This window comes from Capricornis sumatraensis, chromosome 15 (genome assembly GCF_032405125.1).
Source record: "Capricornis sumatraensis isolate serow.1 chromosome 15, serow.2, whole genome shotgun sequence".
NCBI classification, from domain to species: Eukaryota; Metazoa; Chordata; class Mammalia; order Artiodactyla; family Bovidae; genus Capricornis; species Capricornis sumatraensis.
Window position 1 is genome coordinate 50,520,423 of NC_091083.1, and position 18,618 is coordinate 50,539,040.

Below are 18,618 nucleotides of genomic sequence, written 5' to 3' on the forward strand. Positions count from 1 at the left end.
TTGTAAAAGGGTCTGCAAGGTCCAGAGACTTAGTTCCGAGCCAGAGCTCCTTGCCCCTCCCCTGCAGGGGCTCTGCCCGGGTTTCTAACTGCCCTTCCTAGCTTGGGGAACGAGCAGCCTTTCTGAGTTTCCTTGACAACAAGATGGACAAGTTAAAAATAGCTGGTGCTAGAGCTTCTGTGTGTGTGTGTGCGCGCGCATGGGCATGCGCTCGCAGGCATATGCACCTACATACATACCCTCCCGCCTGCTGTTGTCATCTCAGTCCCTGTGGCTTCTGCATACTCCTGGAGAACATCTGCGGGAGGCCTTGGTGGGGCCCTGGTACTTGCATTTTGCAATCCCTTGGTTTAGGGGTCACATCTAGATAATCCCACAGCATCGTTACCTCATATCCGTGATGGTTGCTGATGGGAAAAGGATGATAATGTTAGCCTACAAAATGGAAATCTGTTCTGAATGCCTGCGTCTTCACTAAGTGTGACTGGAGAGAGAGAATCCCAGTTACACTTAACGGGCATTGCTGCATTTCAGAACCTTGTGGGGCAGTGGAATAGGACACAGCTCTGGGTGTGTGTCTGGTTATGTCTTTCTGGAGAACCCTTATACAGATAAGGAGGGTCCTTTCTGCTGTCCTTTTGTTAGGTGAGGAAGTGGAGTACAGCACTTGGGTGACTTGTCCACTGGCTCAGCCTGGTGGAGGAAGGAGCATTGACTGCATCAGCGGCAGCTGTAGCTCTTTCCCTCAGGAGCTACTGATGAGGACACCTCCATGAGGTTGTTTTTTTGTTTTGTTTTGTTTTTAATTGAAGTATAGTTGATTTACAGTGTTATGTTAATTTCTGCTGTACAGCAGAGTGACTCCCTAAGTTCTTTACCAATTTCTGAATCAGCAATCCTGTAGCAGTTAAGCCTTCTGTTTTGTGGTGTTATCTCAGTTGTAAGTTAATTTAGAGAGAGCGGGGCTGCTTTACCATAGCTGGAAAGAATTCCTCTCTTTCTCCACCATCTTCCGTGTATTTGTCAGCATCTGTGTGTCAGGCATGAGACTATCTTGTCTTTAGGGGCCTTATGGTCAGTTGGGGCAGCAGACAATTACAAAATCTCCCACCAGCTCCCCATTGTGGCCAGTACTGAGTGAGAGGGAAAAGGTCTGATTGTAGGTGAGAGAATGTAGGTGAGAGAAGGACTGAGGTGGGTTGTTAGGGTTTAGAGGAGACTGGGGGAACATGTTAGTGATACAAAGTACTTAAATTTGGAACATATTAAAAAAACTCCTTCACATAAAAAAAGCAAGGAAGCCCAGTAGAAAACTGACCAGTGACTTGACAAGGCACTTCACCAAAGAAGACATCAAAATGGCCAAGAAATGTGTGAAATGGTGCTCAGTTTCATACATTTATTAGTCATTGCTGCTGCTACTAAGTCGCTAAGGAAATTCAAATTGTTCAGTTTGAAAAAAAGATACAGCTTTTTGTCTGTTTGTGTATGTAATGAAATCTTTGATTTGGTGAAACATCCTATTGCCATTACCAGTTTACTTTGTTCTGAATCACTTAACTGAAGAATTAAATGGATTCTGAGATGCTTAAATAAAAGAAAATGTAGTGGAATGAACACATTAAAGTCAGAGACCTGTTATAGGAGATTTGGGGCCAACTATTGAATTTTTCAGAGCCCCTGTTTCTTCATTTATAAATAGTGATCTTGCTGTTTGCCTTTCTTTCCTTCCATGACTGCTCAAATGTTCACAGGTACGGGAAATACTCTCAAAATTCTGAAGGGCTACTCAAATGCAGTGTAGTATCATGATTTTGATTCCAAGTGATTTGATTTCTCCTACACCTCTTCTCACAGGATCTATTCTAAATTCCTCTAAGAAATAAAAGCTTGGTACTTTGGATGGAGGACCTGTTGCTGGCATGCTCTGGTCCCTTCATGCAGGCTGGGGAGCAGGCTGAGTTCCTGCAGGCATTTCCTTACGTGACTGTGACCTGGTGGGCAACTCAGGGAGAGGGCAGTGGCACACACCAGTCCTGGTGAAGTGTTGACTAGAGTTAGTGGTGCCTTAGGGCTTCCGCACCTGACTGGGGCTGGCCTCCTCACGTGGTGGTCTTGTGAAGCCTGGAAGTAACACCATGGGTTTTCAGGAGCTCTGTTGCAAGGGGCAGTAGCCTGCACACCCAGCTTCCCCCGAGAGCCTGTCCAGAGCCACTAGTTGTCCGTGGCTCCAAGAGTCCACAGCTTATTGTGGTATTGTGGCAGAGCAGGGGCTATTCCCTGTGTGACTTAGTGTTGGTGGAGAGGTCTTTTCAAAGGTAGATGGGTCCTTTTGGATGTCGACACCCAGTATCCTACTCAGTGCTTTTGATCTTTCCCTCTTCTGTTTTTCTTCTCTGCAGGAGTCAGAGTCAGAAGCAAAGGCAGATGGAGAGACTGCATCAGACAGTGAAAGCCGAGTGGAAGCTGCCACCCTACCACCCTCTGCAGATGATACCCCAGAGGTTCTCAACAGGGCCCTTTCCAACTTGTCTTCAAGGTAGCTTGGCTTAATCATGCAAGTGCTTGCTGAGGGCTCTGGGTCTCCAAGTGTCATGGAAGACCTGAAGCGCTTAGAGGGCCCACAGTCTTGTAGCAGGAGCCCACATCTGTTAAAGTGTGAGGCCCAGACTTGCCCACTTTCATTGGTTATAGTCTCCCCTGCCTCTGCTTAAGGCTCCATTAAGTGTCATTGAGTGCTTACCAGTGACTACAAGCACAGCCTGAGTGGATCTGACCCTTGAAGGGTACCCTAGGCTGGCTGGGAGGTACTGTCCAAAGAGCAGGAGTACCTGGACATAGGAGTGGTCACTGATAGCACATGGAGATAAATGGTCCTTGGGGTTTGTGACTAATGGGCAGGCTGCTTTCCACTGAGGAGCCTAAATTTCTAGTTCAGAGTTCAGTTTTCCTTCTCCCCCACACGTCTGTTTTGGACAGTCCTTCAATTCTCCTGTAGGAATTAAGAAACATCTCAACTTTGGTGAATTCAGGGTTAAAATTTTGGTCCCTTGAGATTCTGGGCCTTCTGATACCAGCTGTGTGGGCAGACAAACTATAAGACCCCAAAACATTATATAAAAGTGTGCCTGGGCATGCCTCCCACACACTTGTCCTTTTGAAAGGCTGTTTTGTGCAGTGATTAAGATCACGGGTTCTGGAGCCACATTGGTTCCCAGGATTCAGTTCCCAGCTTAAGCACGCCACAGGGTATCATCTGTACATCCACTTCCTCATCTGTAAAAGCTAGTAGTATGGAGGGTTGAAACAGTTAATACACATGAGTCCTTGTAGAAGTGCCAGGTGCATATGTGCCAGGTGTGGTAGCCGTTATTACCACTGTGTTTGATACTGTTATTAGCGTAGTGATGCAGGAGCAGAGAAATGTAGGATTCTCCTGCAGGAAAAATGTTAATAGTTTTTTCTCAGAGACGCCCATAGAAGCCATCTAAATAGATACATAAGGGAGGGGGGCAGGCGGACATTACCTTTCCCTTGGGATTTTTGCCTGATTCCTTCATTAAAAAACAAGTTGGGTGTATTTTTATGCAAGCCTTGAGCACTTGCTGAGTTTAGTGTAGATGAGGTGATGGCTCTGATGAGGTGAGGTGACCTGCTTCTTCCAGCATATAGCTACTGCCTCTGTCAAGGTGAAAGACATACTCCTGGAAAGCATTGACCTCAGAGCGCTCTTATCCCAGAAAGAACCATCCGCCTTGAGTTTGTGCTTCAGTTCTTTTGGGCTCCTAACATGTTTTCTCCTTCCCTTCCTCTCTAACTTAGATGGAAGAACTGGTGGGTGAGAGGCATCCTGACTTTGGCGATGATTGCATTTTTCTTCATTATCATTTACTTGGGACCAATGGTTTTGATGATGATTGTAAGTGCCATTTGCTTGCTATTTTAGTTTTACCTTCAGTTTTCCCTGCATGTGTATAGTCATTTTAGGTGCCAGGTGTTGGGTTGGTTTTGGGAATCACTTGAGGTCCTGGCTGCTCAGACCACATCCGCCTTAGAATAACTATGATTTCTCACCTTCCAGCAGCCAACTGGAGGGCCATTGGCACGGGCCAGTTGTAGGTGATTAAAGATCACTTTAAAATTTGATTTTAGTACTTCAGCTCTTTGGTCAAACTGGGAACCTGGCTATGATTCTGTGTGACTCTTGATTTTGTTTCTTGTTTTCCTGGGGCCTCCCTCATAAGCTTAGGACTTTTGATATAAAATTCCAGTCCACAGTACTTTGCTCTGAGTCTTCCCATTGTCATAGACAGCATCAAATGACTATACAACTGACGACTGAGCAGAGCAGTTTGGGACTTTTCAAGTATGTATTTTTATTCAGAGACAAAAGTGGGAGAGATTGAGGCGGGGGATTCTACAATAAAAAGTTAATAAGAGTTTCAGAAGCATATATTTATCGTGAGAAGTTGGATCTGCTCTGTGTGACATAAAGGGCCTCCCAACCCTGGTGAGTGATGTGAGAGAAAGGAGGGGAGCAGAATCACTGGAGGGCTGACATTGTTCTTAAATATAGTGGTTTTTCTTGAAGACCTATGACCTGTTGGTTTCTGTTTCCGCAGATCGTAAGAACTGAGGAGACAGCAAGTGTTTTAATTCTTTTGTGTCCTGCAGGTGATGTGTGTTCAGATCAAGTGTTTCCATGAGATTATTACTATTGGCTACAATGTGTACCACTCCTATGACCTGCCCTGGTTCAGAACCCTCAGCTGGTAAGCTCTCTAGCCCCACAGAGACCTTTAACAGGTTTGGACAAACGTTTTGTGGTAGGTAGTTACAGTCGTGGTTGGAGGGAGGGGTTGATGGCCATGGACCTTCACAGCACCTTTGAGACCAAAGTATTGCCTAGGTCAGACTGAATGGCTGGCTTGGAAGGAGTGGTTCTTTCTTAGAAGAATCCAGACCAGCTGCATCTGTGACCATATTTGCATCAATATTTGGATTCCTTAGACTGCACAATGGCCCCCATTTTCTAGATCAGTACATTTTTCATGCTCTGGTATCCCAGCATCCAACAACAGTCATCTGGGAGTTGTTCACGCTGGTGTTACATTGTTTCTGGAACTTGGCTTCCTCATCCTTAAGATAGTAGAGACCTAGTCAGTGCTTTCAACCTGTGGTTTTGGAGTCCTAGTTCCTTTGAGGTTCCTTGGGTGCCAGTGGACAGGAGTGAGACTGAATGCAGGGGATCTGGGCTCCTCAGAGGAGCTCTGCTTTCTCCTCCTAAGAAAGGGCTTGGATGTCCTTAGGTTTTTTGTTTTTGTTTTTTTTGGCTTTGTTATGTGGCATGTAGGATCTTAGTTTCCTGCCTAGGAATTGAACCTGGGCCTGGCCAGTGAGAGCAAGTCCTAACCATTGGCTTGCCAAAGAATTCTGTGCTTGTCTGTCTTGAAGCCAGAACAAAACCTGTAGGGCAGATGATGTCCAAGACACCTTCCTGATCTGAAACCCTTTTGGTGTATTGACCACACTCTTCCGAGGTGGTGCTGTGTGAACAGAGCATTGTGTAGTACTAAGAAGACTTAGGGCAGATACAGACTCCTCTCACTATGCTGTGCTGGGTCTTGGGCATTGATTTCATAACTTACCAGGCCAGAGAGTAGTGTTTTGGGCCCCAGCAACTTGGTTATGCCAAGGGAGCTGACATGCTCATATTTGGGCTGGACACATCCTTCTCAGAGATGCTTCCTTGTCACCCAGCAGCATAAGCTGCCTTGCAGTCGCCACAGGGCCATTGCCTGCCCCCGGCCTGCCCCCTAGGTTTCTCTTGTGGGTCTCCTATAGCTGGCAAGCAATGTTATGAATTTTATTAACATATTCAGGATGTTTGACCCCTGACTGTGGTCACTGTTCAAAGGAAGTGTTTTTCAAGTATCAGAAAACAAAGCTTGTTTGGTAGTTCTTGAACTTCCACAGTTTTTTTTTTTTTAAATGGAAGAGATAAGAGAAGCTCTCCCCTTTCTTTGATGTCTGGACATTTATTGAGTGTTTAGAGTTGGGTTGCTCATTCTCATACTCGGAAACACTAGTGAAGCCGCACAAGTATATGGACCATGGCTTCTCCCTCCTTGTTGAGGAGAGAGGTTATAAACAAGTGAAGAATTAATGCTAGTGAAAGATTTGTGTGTCAGAGCCGGGCATCAGAGAGGAAGACAGTCTGACATGAAGCATAATTAATTGCTTAGTGAAAAGAACAAGTATTTCACACTATAGAAATAAAGGCAGGGGAGGCAGATACCACATTCGATCATGCAGGGTTTTATGAAGACAATGGTATTTGAGCAATGAGTGATAAAGTGGGTAAGTGAGGAGGATGTTCCAGGCAGGGAGAAGAGAGGAACCAAACAGACAGACAGAAAGCCAGAGAAATTTCGTTTTAATAGGCATGCAGAGTTCCTATCAGGAAGAGTGGAAGTAAGGCCAAGGAGTCAGGATGAGGTACCTTTCTGGGGGTTGTCTTACAGATTGAGTGTTGTTAGACCTGGCAATGCTATAGAAGGGGCAGAAACTGGGTCCCAAGTTTGTGATAAATGGAGAGGGAATGAAAGCCACAAATTTCTAGATAAATATCTCACCTACAGGGTCACCAGAGGACAGGGATCTGTGGTCTGCTCGTCCTGCTGTGAGCTGCCTGGGGGGTTCTTAGGGGTTGAGTGGACTGCTGCTCTGGTCCTAACATCCTTGCTGTAAGGGAGCGGCCATATGTGCTCCCTTTGGCAGTGATCTGTCTTCTTTAACAGGTACTTTCTGCTGTGTGTAAATTATTTCTTCTATGGTGAAACAGTGACGGATTATTTCTTCACTCTGGTCCAGAGAGAGGAGCCTCTGCGGATTCTCAGTAAATACCACCGATTCATTTCCTTTACTCTCTATCTAACAGGTATGTGTTAAGCGGCTTGCCAGTTGTTGCATATGTCTTGTTTTTGCATATCTGCTGAGTTGGAGTTGGGGCATTTCTTGGTTCATGTAAAGTTTTGATGACTTAACTTTGACCACACAGGGAAGCAGAACTAAAGATTCTGCCTTACATGAGCTGTAGTAGCTCTTTACTAAGAGAAATGAGGCCGAGGGGCTTGTGTGGTTGTGGGGGCTGTGGTTTGTGCCACCTGTCTGTGTGTTTCAGCCTCTGTTGAAGGACCCCATAGCATTGTTGTGTCCTGACTCTTATTGGCAGAGATTGTGCAGTGTGACAGAACAAAATCATCCAGAAACTTGTATTTAAAAAAGGACTTTTCATTGACATATACACACTATTGTATATAAAATAGATAACTAATGAGAACTTACTGTATAGCACAGGGAACTCTGTAATGACCTATATGGGAAAAGGATCTAAAAGGTGGACATATGTGTATATATATATATATATATAACTGATTCACGTTGCCAGACACCTGAAACTAACACAATGTTGTAAATCAATTATATTCCAATTAAATTAATTTTAGAAAAGGGACACTATAGTGCAATAGAAATCTTATTGATTTGGGTTTTAAAAGACCTGTGACTTCAGAAGAGCCAGGAGCTTACTCTTTGAGCTCTCCTGTAACCTAGAGTTAAAATGGCAGAGTTACTATGAGGATTTGATAAGCTATATAGAAATTTGACAAACGGTATATTGCTCCATCAATCTAAACTCAGTTGAGACTATACATGAGTTCAGATAATGCTAATGTTCTTCATGGTTACCCTGAAAACCAGTTTGAGGCATATGGGAAATTTGTTCTAACTCTGACCTAAATTTCAATCTGACCTATTTTTTCATCAACTTGATAGTGATACTTGGCTCTCTGAATGACACCTGGCTACTGAATATGAAGTCTACTGCTGAGAGGTCTGATGTGTTGAAGATAGTCAGAGAGCATGCCTCAGAGCCTGGAAGCAGCCCCACAAAGGGAGGCCAGAGGTCTAGAACAGTGATAGGCTCTCTTCTGGGCAGGGCTGCTTTTGAGGGACCCAGCACACTTGTGGGTAAAATCCATTTTCTTCCTAGAGGTTTTAGTCATGTGCGTCAGTAGGAGAGAGATGCAAGGATGACCTTGGCCTTATACCATGTGGATCCCCATTCTGCCAGACCTATTCTTTAGGATAGAGATTGGTTTCTTAAGGTCCAGATAATAATATTACAGGTTTTGGGGGCTGTGGAGTCTCTACTGCAGCTGCTTAGTTCTGCTATTGTAGCACAAAAAGAAACCCTGGATAACATGTAAACAAATAGTTATGGCTGTGTTCTCATAAAAGTTTGTTTATAAAAACAGGCAGCTAACCCCGATGATGAGTTGCCATGCTACTAACTGAGCTACCAGCTAGGGCAGTGTTGCCCTGCTTTGGTGCCAGGGAGTTTAACAACAACAACAAAATACTGGCAGCCGGCCTGACCACTATCAGCCCCTGTTCTAGAATCAAAACATTTCTATCTGGTGAACAGTATCCTAAGTTGAGTGTAATCTGTAAAATTTTAAAATATTGTCTTCCTTTGATTGTCTTGAAGTAGCCATTTTTCCCTTCTGACTGCCCATCTGAATAACTGATTTTATTCCCTTGGGCAGTGGATTTGTGCCCTGGTTAGCTGTTGCCAGGAAATTAGCAAAGGACCATATGACACAGCTAAAGGAAATGACTAGGACAAAGATAAATGCAGAATGTGATTCATTTTGCCCTTTCTCTTCCTTCCTTCTCAAACTAGGATTCTGCATGTTTGTGCTGAGTCTGGTCAAGAAGCATTATCGATTGCAGTTCTACATGGTAAGGGTAGTGTCAAAATGGGTCAGTGTCAAAACTCTTGATATAAGTGAAATTCTGCAGAAACTCCACAGGCCTTTCATGCTTTCTGTGATAACTCAGAACTTTGGAATGTAGTCTCTTCTTGTGCATCTGAAACCTGGAGGGTGAAAGAGGCATCCTCTGTGAAGTTTGGTGGCTTCTTATCCACCTAGACCTAATCACTGTTATATACCCTAAGCAGTCTCTCCCGTCTGGATCTGAGTATGGCCTCTAGGTAAGGCTCTAGGTAAAGCTTTAGACATTGACCATAGATATCCTACCTGCTATATTGCTCCCTCAACTTAAAAACACCCCCTCTCTGAGTGTCCTAATCTCTCAGTAAAGACTTACTAAGAAAACAAGAGGTACCCAGGCTTTTGGAGCATAAAAGGACTAACTGGTGGGCCACATGCACCCTCCTTTTGTTGGGAACTGTAGCTGGGAAACATAGTTCTTCTCAAGGCCTGTTCTGTAGCTTTTCATTTCCAGTAAGACAGATACAGAAGCAGATATGTTTCCTACCTGTTTCTCAACAATTTTCTGTTTGGTATTAGCTATTATTTGAAGTTCCTTTCAAGGTACACTGACAGGTAAAGTTTATCCTTTATCTTCTTTTGCAGTTTGGCTGGACCCATGTAACATTACTGATTGTTGTAACACAGTCACATCTTGTTATCCACAACCTATTTGAAGGAATGATCTGGTGAGTGATGTTAGTGAGGGGCATTTTTCCTATTATTTTGTGGGTGTTCTTATGTATAGGAGGACTGAGAAACCCCAATTGCTAAGTTGGCAGTTCTCACCTGAGCATATCAGCAGCCCCTGCAGGCCTAGTTACAACACAGATTGCTGGGCCCTACTTTTGATTTTCTGCCTCAGTAGCCATGGAGTGAAGCCTGAGAACTCCATTTCTAGTACATTCCCAGGTGATGCTGATGCTGCTGGTCAGGACCTACACTTTGAGAACCACTGTTCTAAACCAACAGGTATAGGGATATTTAAAGAGTCCAGGACAGTGCAACTGTACGGCAACAAATATGAAAATCTAGAAGAAAAAAATCATTTTCTGGCAAGAGGATACCGAGTAAAAGTCACAAAGAAGAAAACTTGAACAGATCAATAATTATAAAAGAGCTTTGAAAATTCCATAAGAATCCACACCTGGAAAAAGTGACCAGTGACAGCAGCTGAGTATTTATTTATTTACTTAATGACTGCACACAGGCTTTCTCTAGTTTTGGCGAGTCTTATCTAACCCTTAGTATTAAAGCTGATAAAAACACAGGGAGAAATAAGAATGATAAACTGATATTTTTTTCATGATTATAGCTATACCATTCTAAATAAACTATAGCAAATAGAATCTGGCAATGTGTCAAAAGAATAATATACTTAGTAGATTTTATTCTGCAAATGCGATGATTTCAGCAAGAAATCTATCACCATTGATAGAAATCCATAGGTTGACCGAAGAAACTATGCTTTTAGTGAAAATGTGAAGACATATCCTAGTGTGTAGAGCCTCTTGATGAGGGTAAAAGAGGATGGTGAAAGAGCTGGCTTAAAACTCAGTATTCAAAAAACTAAGATCATGGCATCCAGTCTCATCACTTCATGGCAAATAGATGGAGAAAAAAAATGGAAACAATGACAGACTTTATTTTGGGGGCTCCAAAATCACTGTAGACTGTGACTGCAGCCATGAAATTAAAAGACACTTGTTTCTTGGAAGAAAAGCTATGACAAACCTAGACAGCATATTAAAAAGCAGAGATATCACTTTGCCAACAAAGGTCTGTCTAGTCAAAGCTATAGTTTTTCCAGTAGTCATGTATGGATGTGAGAGTTGGACCACATTCAGTAACTTTTGAACTGTGGTTCTAGAGAAGACTCTTGAGAGTCCCTTGGACAGCAAGGAGATCAAACCAGATTTCTTAAAGGAAATTAACTCTGAGTATTCATTGGAAGGATGATGCTGAAGCTGAAGCTTGATGCTGAAGCCACTTGATGCAAAGAGCCAACTCATTAGAAAAGACCCTGATGCTGGGATAGATTGAGGACAGGAGGAGAAGGGGGTGACAGAGAATGAAATGGTTGGATGGCATCACCGACTCAATGGACATGAGTTTGAGCAAACTCCAGGAGATAGTAAAGGACAGGGAAGCTTAGCATGTTGCAGTCGCAAAGAGTTGGTCATGACTTAGCCATTGAACAACAGCAACAGAGATACTAAAGTACTGTGGTTAAGATTCCAGACCATGCCTTTGTTTCCCGTTCTCAGAATGAAGATGCTGTAATACCTACTGCCTGAGGAATAAATTAGTAAAAATATATAAAGAGCTTAGAACATGTAAAGACTAGCTCATCTAAATGTTAGTATTGAGTTTTAAGCTGGTTTTTTCACTCTCCTCCTTCACCCTCATCAAGATGTTCTTTAGAGCCTTAGGGCATTATCGTGCTTAAAACAATGATAATGGCATACTGTGAGGGCATTATTACGTTTTAAACAATGGGAAGGCATACTCTTCCTCTCTTTCAGAGTGCTGTTAAGTAATTCCAAAGAGAGGCTCATGCTAAGTTCTCATCTTTAGGGCTAGACATACCACTTTGTTCTAGAGTGAATCATATTAAAATCTCTAATTATTGGTTTTTAGATGGAACCTTCAAGACTTGATTACAGTTGTAGAGCAGAGAGTATGTGCTGGAAGCCTCAACAAAGTAAATAATATGGGTGGTTGGGTGGATATAGGTGCTTTAAATCTCTCCCTTAACAAACAGTGAGTCAGAAAAATAAAGCCTGTAGTTGAGGGGCTGCTGCTAAGTCACTTCAGTTGTGTCCGACTCTGTGCGACCCCATAGATGGCAGCCCACCAGGCTCCCCTGTCCCTGGGATTCTCCAGGCAAGAACACTGGAGTGAGTTGCCATTTCCTTCTCCAATGCGTGAAAGTGAAGTCGCTCAGTCATGTCCGACCCTTAGTGACCCAATGGACTGCAGCCTTCCAGGCTCCTCGGTCCATGGGATTTTCCAGGCAAGAGTACTGGAGTGGGGTCCCATTGCCTTCTCCTAGATGAGGGGCTAGGATTTATGTATATTATGTTCAACTATAGAGGAAATTAAAAAAAATTTTTTAAGTGACTGTCAGAGAATAGAGAGTGAGAAGAGAGAGACGGTACAAGTGTGGAAACTATCCTCCCCTTTTTTTGTGGTAGGGATGATCAGACCACTAGCAGAAGGAGGCAGAGGATAAATCTGGCTAAATCTTGGTCTTGCTGTCTGTGTAGTCCTGGGGGAAAGTTTGGCTTATTAGAGCTAGTAATAAACAGTAAAAAAAAAAAAAAGAAAAGTCAATTATGAAATAGATAATAAATGTAACAGAATAATGGAAGTAACTACTAGAAGAAGAAGAGTCAGAAATGATTAAAAGTAGTTATTTTGGAGAATGGAGATAGGAATAGGAGAAAGAAGGATAACTTTTAATTTTTTCTTTTCTGTATACTTAATTTTATATTACTTTGCAATGAAACAAGAACATGACATTTTATATAGATACTTGGTGGCTTTTTTTTTTTTTTTCTTTTAAACTTATTCCTTAATGGGTAATAAGTACTATGTGGTTATTTTGGTACTGAAATTTACGAGTAGCATTGTTTTGTGGACTTTGGAGGTATCGTCTTGGTAGAGTTGATTCTTACTTTGGTTTAATTTCCCAGGTTCATTGTCCCCATTTCTTGTGTGATCTGTAATGACATCATGGCCTATATGTTTGGCTTCTTCTTTGGTCGGACCCCACTCATCAAGGTAAACGGATCACCCTAACATGGACCATTACCGTGAGGTGAGGGTAGTGCTTTCAAGTAGATCAGCTTGGGAGACAGAAGAGATGTGCATGGCGTGTACATCTTCATGTCATCCTGGAGAAAGGCTAGTAATAAATTAGATTCAAGAGAAAAGCCAAAGGAAGACTTAACAATTACTTCTGTGGAAAAAAATAAAGAGCTGATAGAGAAAATATTTTAGACTGTGTAGGTACACTTTTGGGGCTTTGATCTGAATTAGAATGTTGTCATTTAATTAGTTTACTGTTTCATAATTAAATTATTTGACCAATTGAAACAGAAAGGACACTGAGGGCTCTCAGGCTATACAAGGAAACCAAGTATGGGGTATTTTAGAAAGTGAAGTGGTTAATTGAATGAGGTTTTTTAATAGTAGAAAGACTTTAAACAGTCATTGTTCCCAAAGCCAGGGTTATCGAAATGCATTTTGTTAAGAACTTGCTCTCTGTCCACAGCTGTCCCCGAAGAAGACCTGGGAAGGCTTCATTGGGGGCTTCTTTGCTACTGTGGTCTTTGGCCTTCTGGTAGGTAGTGGCTCCCAGCTGGGTGAGGGTTGGGTAGAGGCCTCCCGCCCACCTTCAGAGCCCGTCTCCCAAGGCCAAGGACTCTGTCCTGCTGAATGGCAGCCTTGCCCTGTAGCAGGGCGTGAACATGGCAGGGCAGCAGCATCTGCCCTTTGTCTGCCAGGCTTCAGGCAGCGTCTTGGCAGTAGAGGAGCGGAGGCCATGCACAGCTTGTACTCCTCTAACGCTGGCAAGGCCTGGTGACACTCAGGAGATGGTGTTCACAGTCAGGCTTTTGTCACTTTCCCTAAGAGTAAGAGGTGAGGTGGGACATGCCATTCTAACCCAGATTTTCTCCGGCGTGTGCCTTGCCTGGAGGGGAGTGACTTACCACCCCTTTCTAGAGGGTGTCTACTTCTTTCCTCCTGGTTGTCGCCCTCTCACTATACTGCTCCCCTTGCCACTTGTCATTTCGAATTAAGAGATCCTGAGAAAAATGAACCATAGGTTCTTCAAATAGGACAAAACTTCTTATAGTTCTTGCCCAGATTCCTTTAGGTCTTTCCTGGATTTATTCAGGACCTGGTTGTTTGAGCAAGTACATGTGAGGCCTCAGTAGGCTGTAAGTCTCTTCATTTTTTTCCAGAATTCAGGTAAAATAACACCAGTGGTGAAACATGAACCTCTGATTTAGTGCATAGCTTGCAATTAGGGTGCTAGGTACTGTGAGGAGCATGGCCTAACCAGGTGGCTACTGCCCAGGCAAGATGGCTGGAACTTGTCTCCTTTGTCTGTCTGTTCTCATCCTCAGCTGTCCTATGTGATGTCTGGGTACAGATGTTTTGTCTGCCCTGTGGAGTACAACAATGATACCAACAGCTTCACTGTGGACTGTGAGCCCTCGGGCCTGTTTCGGCTGCAGGAGTACAACATTCCTGGGGTGATCCAATCGATCATTGGCTGGGTATGTGCCACTCACATGGGACGAATGATCCTTGGCTGGTTAGTGACTACAAAGAGAGAGCCCCCTCTCCACCACTGCCTTCCCTCAAAAAACCTAGCTTCTTCCCTCCCCAAAGCTGTAAACCCCAGGATGGAAGAGAATTGCTTAAGTCAATTCAGGGAGAGGACAGGAGATGTTTCCTCCTACCTCAAACTATTAAGACCAGAGTTCTGAAAGTGTTCTTTTGGGTCCTGGGGCACCCTGAGATGCTTTGAGGGTATCTGTGAGATCACAGTTGTTTTCTTCATAACATAATGACATCATTGGCTTTTTCATTTTGTCATCATTTGCCATGGTGGTGCAAAAGCAGTGGTGGGTAAGCCTGCTGACACCTTAGCATGAGTGGAGGCAGTGGCACCAAACTGGACTGTCGTCGGATTCAGTGTGCCACACACTCACAAGAAGACCTATCCAGCTTATCTTAACAGTGTCTTTGATGAAATAGTAAAATTATTAATTTTATTAAATCTTGATCCTTGACTATACATCTCCTAATACTCTGGTGCCAAAATGGAAAGTATACATAAAATGCTTCTGCTGACTGCTGCAGGACAGTGCTTACCTAAAGGAAGAGTTTGTGTGCCCCTGTTTGAATTCTGAGCTGTACTGGCGGCTTTTTTATGGGGACATAAATTTTAATTGAAAAGAAATGAGAAACTATAGGTTTTCATATAGGTTTTTGGCAGGCATTTTTCTTAAAAAAGAAATGAAGTGAGATTTGTCACTTCCAGAAAACAACTGACAATAATTGTTACCAATGATGAAATTTGGTTTTCAAGTGAAAATTAGAATTTTGGAAAGTATATACCTGCCACGGAAGTTTGATAACTACTTAAATACTTAAAGACTTTTCTGATGGGATCTGTGGTGATTTTAACATATGACATTTTGACATTGTATGGCAAAATGTGTTTACATGTGGCAGATTTATGTAACTCATTAAACCAGTATTTTTGAAATGGCCAGTGCATGGTGTTACAGTCATACATGGACAAAATGATCTATTCAAAGTGCAGTATAGACCAGTGGATTTTAATGAGAGAGTACAAAAAAATTATTGATAGGATTTCAGATTCCACATTGCACCAACTTTTTAGAAACCTATCACTTGTCAAGTTTTGGTGTAGTATCAGAAAAGAATCCCTGTAATTATCTGAAAAGACAGTGCTAAAATAATCTTTTTTTTTCAATGATGTATCCTTGTAGGACTGGATTTTCTTCATATACTTCAAACAAAACATATTGCTGTAGACTGAACGCATAATATGTTAATGTCCTCTGTTAAGCAGTATATTAGAGATTTAGCAGAAACAGAACTCCTAAACCAGTCTTTTTTCTAATTTTGGGGGGAGATATAGTTTCATAAAGATGTGGTTTTTTGTCTTTTTTTTTTTTTATGGTAACAAGTAATAAGCCTGGGCTTGCAGGCATCTGAACTGATTTCATTTGTTCTTTTTAGAAAACAGTGCGGATGTACCCCTTCCAGATTCACAGCATTGCCCTCTCTACTTTTGCCTCGCTCATCGGCCCCTTCGGAGGGTTCTTCGCTAGTGGATTCAAACGAGCCTTTAAGATCAAAGTAGGAAAACCCTTTTTGTTCCTCTCATTGTCTCCCAGCCAGGCCCCTTTTCACTGTCTCTGCCTTCCTCCTTCTGTCTCACCTCATCAACTACCACCCCCTTCAGAATACCAGACTGTGAACCCTGACTGTTAATACGTACTCTTCACCCATGCATGGAATTTAAGTAAGATAAAGGAAGATACCTTGTTTCTAAGAAAATTCTGTGGTTGGATTTCAGTTTTAGGATAATTTTTTATGTTAATCTTTCTTCAAAAGAGATGTTTTATAATTTAATAAGATTGTATACTATAGCTTCAGCGCCTGAATCAATACTTTTCACTTTCTGTTGCCCTCAGCTATAGAGTGCAGTAGGTGGACACTGAGGTGTGACCATAGACAAGGCTTTGACTTGGATGAAGCCAGGCTCACCAGTCCTTTCCTTCCTCTAACAGGACTTCGCCAATACCATTCCTGGCCATGGAGGCATCATGGATCGCTTTGACTGCCAGTATCTGATGGCCACCTTTGTCAATGTGTATATTGCTAGTTTTATCAGGTATAGTACCTTTCTATCTGAACCAAGTTGGCGGATTTTAGAATTTCATCTACTTCTCAGTTTGAGTGAAAAAATCCCAAATATGAATGAAGTTTTCAGTTGCTATTAGTTATGGATTCTCTGAGGTCCCCTCCTACCCTCCATTAGTAGAGAATCCAGGAAGGGGGCAGCCACTAAAATAATCAGGCCCTTGAAGTGCTTGGCTCCTGCTTTGCTCAGTGTTGTTTGTTCATCCTCTTGCAGGGGCCCAAACCCAAGTAAGCTGGTTCAGCAGTTCCTGACCTTGAGGCCAGATCAGCAACTCCATATCTTCAACACGCTCAAGTCTCACCTGACCGACAAGGGGATGCTGACAGCTGCCACAGAGGACAAGTAGGGGCCACCCAGGGCCGGGAGAGCCGAAACAGGGCTGAGTGAGGGGCAGGGCTCCCAGGCAAGCCTAGCTGGACAAAGACAAGCTTCAACTCACTTTTTTTTTTTTTTTAAACCAGTGTTTCTATTTGTGGATTGAAAAAGAAAATCTGTGTATACAGTCCATATGCTTATGATTTGGGTTGTGAGTAACCTATAGCTTTGAGTTGGAAAGAAGTCAATTTTTGTTTTTAAAACCAAAGCTTTTAACATCCTGGAAGACAGTGTTGCCCAGCTCTGGAGTGCCTGCTTGGTGCTTCTAGCTCCTAAGCTGGAGCTTCCATTTCTGGGCCTGATCAGAGTGGACACTCATTCATCTGTGTTTGTCTAGTTTAGGCCCCCCCTCACCGACTGTCTTTGTAGCTGACCCCCAGCAGGGAAGAGTTACACAGCTTGGATGTCTTTACTACTGGAGTGCTTTTCCTGGGCTTCTCAATAATCCCTGCCTTGGAGCTACAGGAGAATTGCCTTCTGAGGGAAGAAGGATGAAGGCTTATTAATCAGATAAGCATTCTGTTCATGAAATCCTGTGGACTGTGAGCTTTGCTTTTTGATATGGATTCACCTCACTTCATCACAGACTGAAGAAGGTTTCAGTTTTAATTTTTTTCAAAAGGCATGAAAAATTATAATAGTCTGGAAAAAAGCCACACTGTTCTATTTCAAGTGTATGCAGTAGGATGCTGTAACTAGGTCTTTTCCCACAGGGTTTAGGCTCAAGTGGCTCCTATAGGGCAGTTGGCTAACTGGGTCTTTTCAGGGATGATGCTGTTCACATTTGTGCTATAGACTTGTTGCTGCTGAATCCTTCCTGGGGGCTTCCTCATTAGGCAGGGAGCAGAGGGCTTCTTGTTCACACACCCATGCCCTTGACCTGGCTGACCACCCATGTAGCTGCTGTGTTGTGTATATTAATATATATATATATATATATAACTCTTAAGGCAAGTGTATATCTGTGTGTGTGCTTTAAAAATCACTTATTTCTTACAGTGATTTCAATTACCATGACTTCTTCACTGAAACCACAAAGTCCTGCTTACAACTCTGCATAACCCAACCCAGAGGTTTGAAGCTTCTGAAGATTCAATGCGCACTTGTATAATGTGACCAGTTTAAATGTAGTTTGTATTTTACAGCGGGACCTTTTTCTTTTTAAATTGTGATTTATTTATTTTTTTCTTTTAATTAGAAGAGTGAGGTTGACTTTTGGAATATACATTCTTTGTCAGGATAATAAGCAAGGGGGTAGAGGGGAGAGACATTGGTGCCCAAATGTGTTTCATTATTCTGTGCCATGGTGGTTCTCATTGCCAAACGGGGGTGTAACAGCTTGTTTCAGCACCTTGGGCTGGTGCTGCTTTTCTTCCTTTGTGTTTAGCTCAACCTTACTGTATCTGTGGACGCTCGCAGCCAGCCCAAATCACTGAGGTGTCCAGCACAGGCCAGACCCCTCTTGATGTCTGTGTTCACAGTCACTGTGTGACCTTCTACGTGCAGCAGCTTCTTTCTTCTGAACTTTTATTTCTGTTTCAGTAAATGGCTTTTCTAAGTCTAAGGCCCCTTAAAAACAGAATGTGTGTTCAGTGCTGGCCATGTGGCACTGGGCAGGACACATCACTGTGGGTTCTCATTTTGTGAGCTGTCTTCTAGTTCCCATATTCCATGATTCTGGCTGAGCAAGTATACGTACTTGCAGAGGCTGCTTGCAGGTGTTGAGTCATGTCCTGGGCACGCAAAAATTAAGTGCTTACAGGCCTTTTCTAAATACTTTTCCTTAAAATGCTTGTCCTCAGCAATAAATCTTAGAGTGGAGTAATGAATCTAGTTTTCGGAATGAAGAGTGAACTTGGTTCCCCAAACCAAAGATAGAATGGCGCTTCATTTGTCTCATGGTGCCCCACTGTGGGCAGATAGGTGGGT

The 18,618-nt window shown here is 42.9% G+C and overlaps 1 protein-coding gene and 1 non-coding gene across 2 annotated transcripts in view; both read left to right on the forward strand.

The window, feature by feature from the left end:
• Window positions 1–17,587, forward strand: part of CDS2 (CDP-diacylglycerol synthase 2) — a 42,870-nt gene extending 25,283 nt beyond the window's left edge. The window contains exons 2-13 of the mRNA XM_068986985.1: window positions 2,403–2,539; window positions 3,823–3,919; window positions 4,675–4,772; window positions 6,801–6,940; window positions 8,747–8,805; window positions 9,444–9,526; window positions 12,536–12,623; window positions 13,117–13,185; window positions 13,976–14,128; window positions 15,627–15,746; window positions 16,181–16,284; window positions 16,528–17,587. Of these exons, the coding sequence (XP_068843086.1) occupies window positions 2,403–2,539; window positions 3,823–3,919; window positions 4,675–4,772; window positions 6,801–6,940; window positions 8,747–8,805; window positions 9,444–9,526; window positions 12,536–12,623; window positions 13,117–13,185; window positions 13,976–14,128; window positions 15,627–15,746; window positions 16,181–16,284; window positions 16,528–16,660 (1,281 nt within the window). The 3' untranslated portion in view covers window positions 16,661–17,587. The remainder of the gene's footprint in view (window positions 1–2,402; window positions 2,540–3,822; window positions 3,920–4,674; window positions 4,773–6,800; window positions 6,941–8,746; window positions 8,806–9,443; window positions 9,527–12,535; window positions 12,624–13,116; window positions 13,186–13,975; window positions 14,129–15,626; window positions 15,747–16,180; window positions 16,285–16,527) is intronic.
• LOC138091916 (small nucleolar RNA U6-53/MBII-28) lies at window positions 8,327–8,435 on the forward strand. The gene has a single exon (XR_011145948.1). It is a non-coding gene; the product is annotated as a small nucleolar RNA U6-53/MBII-28 (small nucleolar RNA).
• Window positions 17,588–18,618: the final 1,031 nt, after the last annotated feature.